Source organism: Babylonia areolata, chromosome 31 (assembly GCF_041734735.1).
Source record: "Babylonia areolata isolate BAREFJ2019XMU chromosome 31, ASM4173473v1, whole genome shotgun sequence".
NCBI classification, from domain to species: domain Eukaryota; kingdom Metazoa; phylum Mollusca; class Gastropoda; order Neogastropoda; family Buccinidae; genus Babylonia; species Babylonia areolata.
The window spans coordinates 26,887,065-26,889,564 of record NC_134906.1 but is presented as its reverse complement, the minus strand read 5'-3'; the positions used below and the strand labels follow the sequence as shown (position 1 = coordinate 26,889,564).

At 46.0% G+C, this 2,500-nt stretch overlaps 1 protein-coding gene across 1 annotated transcript in view; it reads left to right on the top strand.

Moving 5' to 3' along the window:
* Positions 1 to 2,500, top strand: part of LOC143275916 (uncharacterized) — a 69,772-nt gene that overhangs the window by 20,699 nt on the left and 46,573 nt on the right. Inside the window, 2 exon segments of the mRNA XM_076580242.1 lie at positions 587 to 702; positions 1,504 to 1,619. Coding sequence (XP_076436357.1) covers positions 587 to 702; positions 1,504 to 1,619 — 232 coding nt within the window.

Here is a 2,500-nt window from a genome sequence, read left to right as displayed (position 1 = left end):
TACATTCGTACCCCCATATAAGAGGCCATGGCCTTTATGAATCAAACATCTGAACCTGAATCTGATCTGTGTGTGTATTTGTGTTTGTGTGTGTGCATGTATGTGTGTGTATGTGTGTGTGTGTTGTGTGTGTGTGTGGCGTGTGTGTGTGCATGTGTGTGTGAGTGTGTGTGTGTGTGTGTGTGTTTTATAGATATTTTATATATCAATGTGCGACTTTTGTTTAGATAAATCTACATTTGTAACCCCTTTTAAGAGGCCACGGCCTTTATGAATCAAACATCTGAATCTGAATCTGTGTGTGTGTGTGTTTGTGTGTGTACATGTGCATGTGTGTGTGTGTGTGTGTGTGCGTTCGTGTGTGTGTGTGTGCGTGCGCATGCGTGCATGTATGTATGTGTGTGTGTGTGCGTGTGTATGTGTGTCTGTGTGTGTGCGTGTGTGTGTTTGTGTGTGTGTGTGCATGTGAGTGTGTGTGTGTGTGCGTGTGAGTGTGTGTATGTGGTGCGTGTGTGTGTGCGTGTGTATGGTGTGTGTGCTTGTGTGTGTGTGTGTGTGTGTGTGCGTGTGTGTGTGTGTGTGACAGGCGGAGAGCCAGGAGGGGCGGGCATGGATGCTGACAGAGCCGTGCATCAACGACATGATCCAGCACATCACTGCACTCCTCCACAACGACAACCTCTGGACCGCCAGCAACGCCGCCTGGTGTGGCCCGGTCAGTTCGGGGAGGGGCGGGGTGGAGCGGGGCGGGGCGGAGCAAGGGCTGGGAGGTTGGTAGGGGGTGGCACGGGCGCAGTATCGGAGTGGTTTAAAGTGTTGGACTTTGAATCTGAGGGTCCCGGTTTCCGAATCTCCCCACCACACACTCACAGAAACACCTGCAGAATACATTCGGGCAATTGAACCTTGACAACCACCCATCCACCTGCTCTCATGAGAACACATCCCTGCAAACACCCACTCATGCATGTAGACACACACACATACACACACACACACACACACACACACACACACACACGAATGCATGGACACTTGCACATACTCTCCCTTACACAAATGGCAAACAGCTTCCCAACTTCTTCTTCTTCTTCTGCGTTCGTGGGCTGCAACTCCCACGTTCACTCGCATGTACACGAGTGGGCTTTTATGTCCATGACCTTTTTTACCCTGCCATGTAGGCAGCCATACTCCGCTTTCGGGGGTGTGCATGCTGGGTATGTTCTTGTTTCCATAACCCACCGAACGCTGACATGGATTACAGGATCTTTAACGTGCTTCCCAACAATAAAGCACGCATTTGGAACCAGATCGTATAACGACCAGCACTGGAAAATTAATGTTGCTGGAAAAAAGAAAAAAAAAAGAAAAAAAAGCGTGTTCAGAGCAGGCGTAAAAGAATTCAGTGAGACAGAATGTCGCAATTTTTTTTCCGGCAATTTGTCCCACAATGACGGGGCCTGAAAAAAGAGAAAGATATATCTTTAACCCTGTTGCTTCTGTTTATTGTATGTCCAGGCTGTGCATCTCGGAAGATGGCTGCAACGCTATCCTGGCTCACCCACACACGCAGTCCATCTTGTCACGGCTGGTCCAGGCCTTAGGGGTGGACGAGGCTGGTGAGTTGTCTTCCCTTGATCTGCAGGGATTTTTTTTTTTTTTTTTTCTCCCGTTGTGTTGCGTTTGTGTTGATTTAAACTGATTGCATGTCCCCTTATCTTTCAAAGCCCATGCATAGCAGAACGGCCGTAAATGTACTGTTCTGTTAACCCCTCTGACTGCATGCACCAAGCCCAGTGTCTGTAGCTGTTTGGTTTTTTTTTTGCATTGATGTTCCTTTTCCTCCTCTCTACCTCATGGTGTCTTTGTGGGGGTTTTTGTCAGCTGTATCGTTCTTACTTTTCTTTTGTTTGTATTTCATGTTACTGTTGTATGAAATTATATCTGCAGAGGCGTCCTTCAGATGAGATGATGAATCCATTGTGCTCTCTGCACACGTAAAAGAATCTACAGCAATGAAAAGGTTGTCCGTGCATGGCAAATTTCTGTAAAAATATCCACTTTGACAGGAAAACATTTATGAAACTGTAGGCAGAAAACTGAAACTGGCAGACAGTTTTGCATTGTTTAAGTGTTGCTAATATTCTGAATGTGTAACTGTGATTTCACAATCTGTTTGTCACTGAGGGAAAGAGTTGTAAAGCTGTAAATGATTGTCCTCTGGCCTATAAAACTCTGCGTGTCGTTTCAGTGTCACTAACATTCTGGCAGTTTGACTGCCTTGTTACTGAGGGATCTGTTTGTAAATTTTCATCCATTGGCTAATCTAACTCTGTGTCATTTCAGTGTGTTTAACATTCTGACAGTGAGATTATTGAGTGACAGTTTTTGTTGTTGCTTTTCGCTGAAGACCTATATGTAATTGAAATCACTGGCTTCTAACGCTACTATGCCCACGGTCATGGTGGGGACAACTGATGGTGTTTTTGTGTGGCAAACG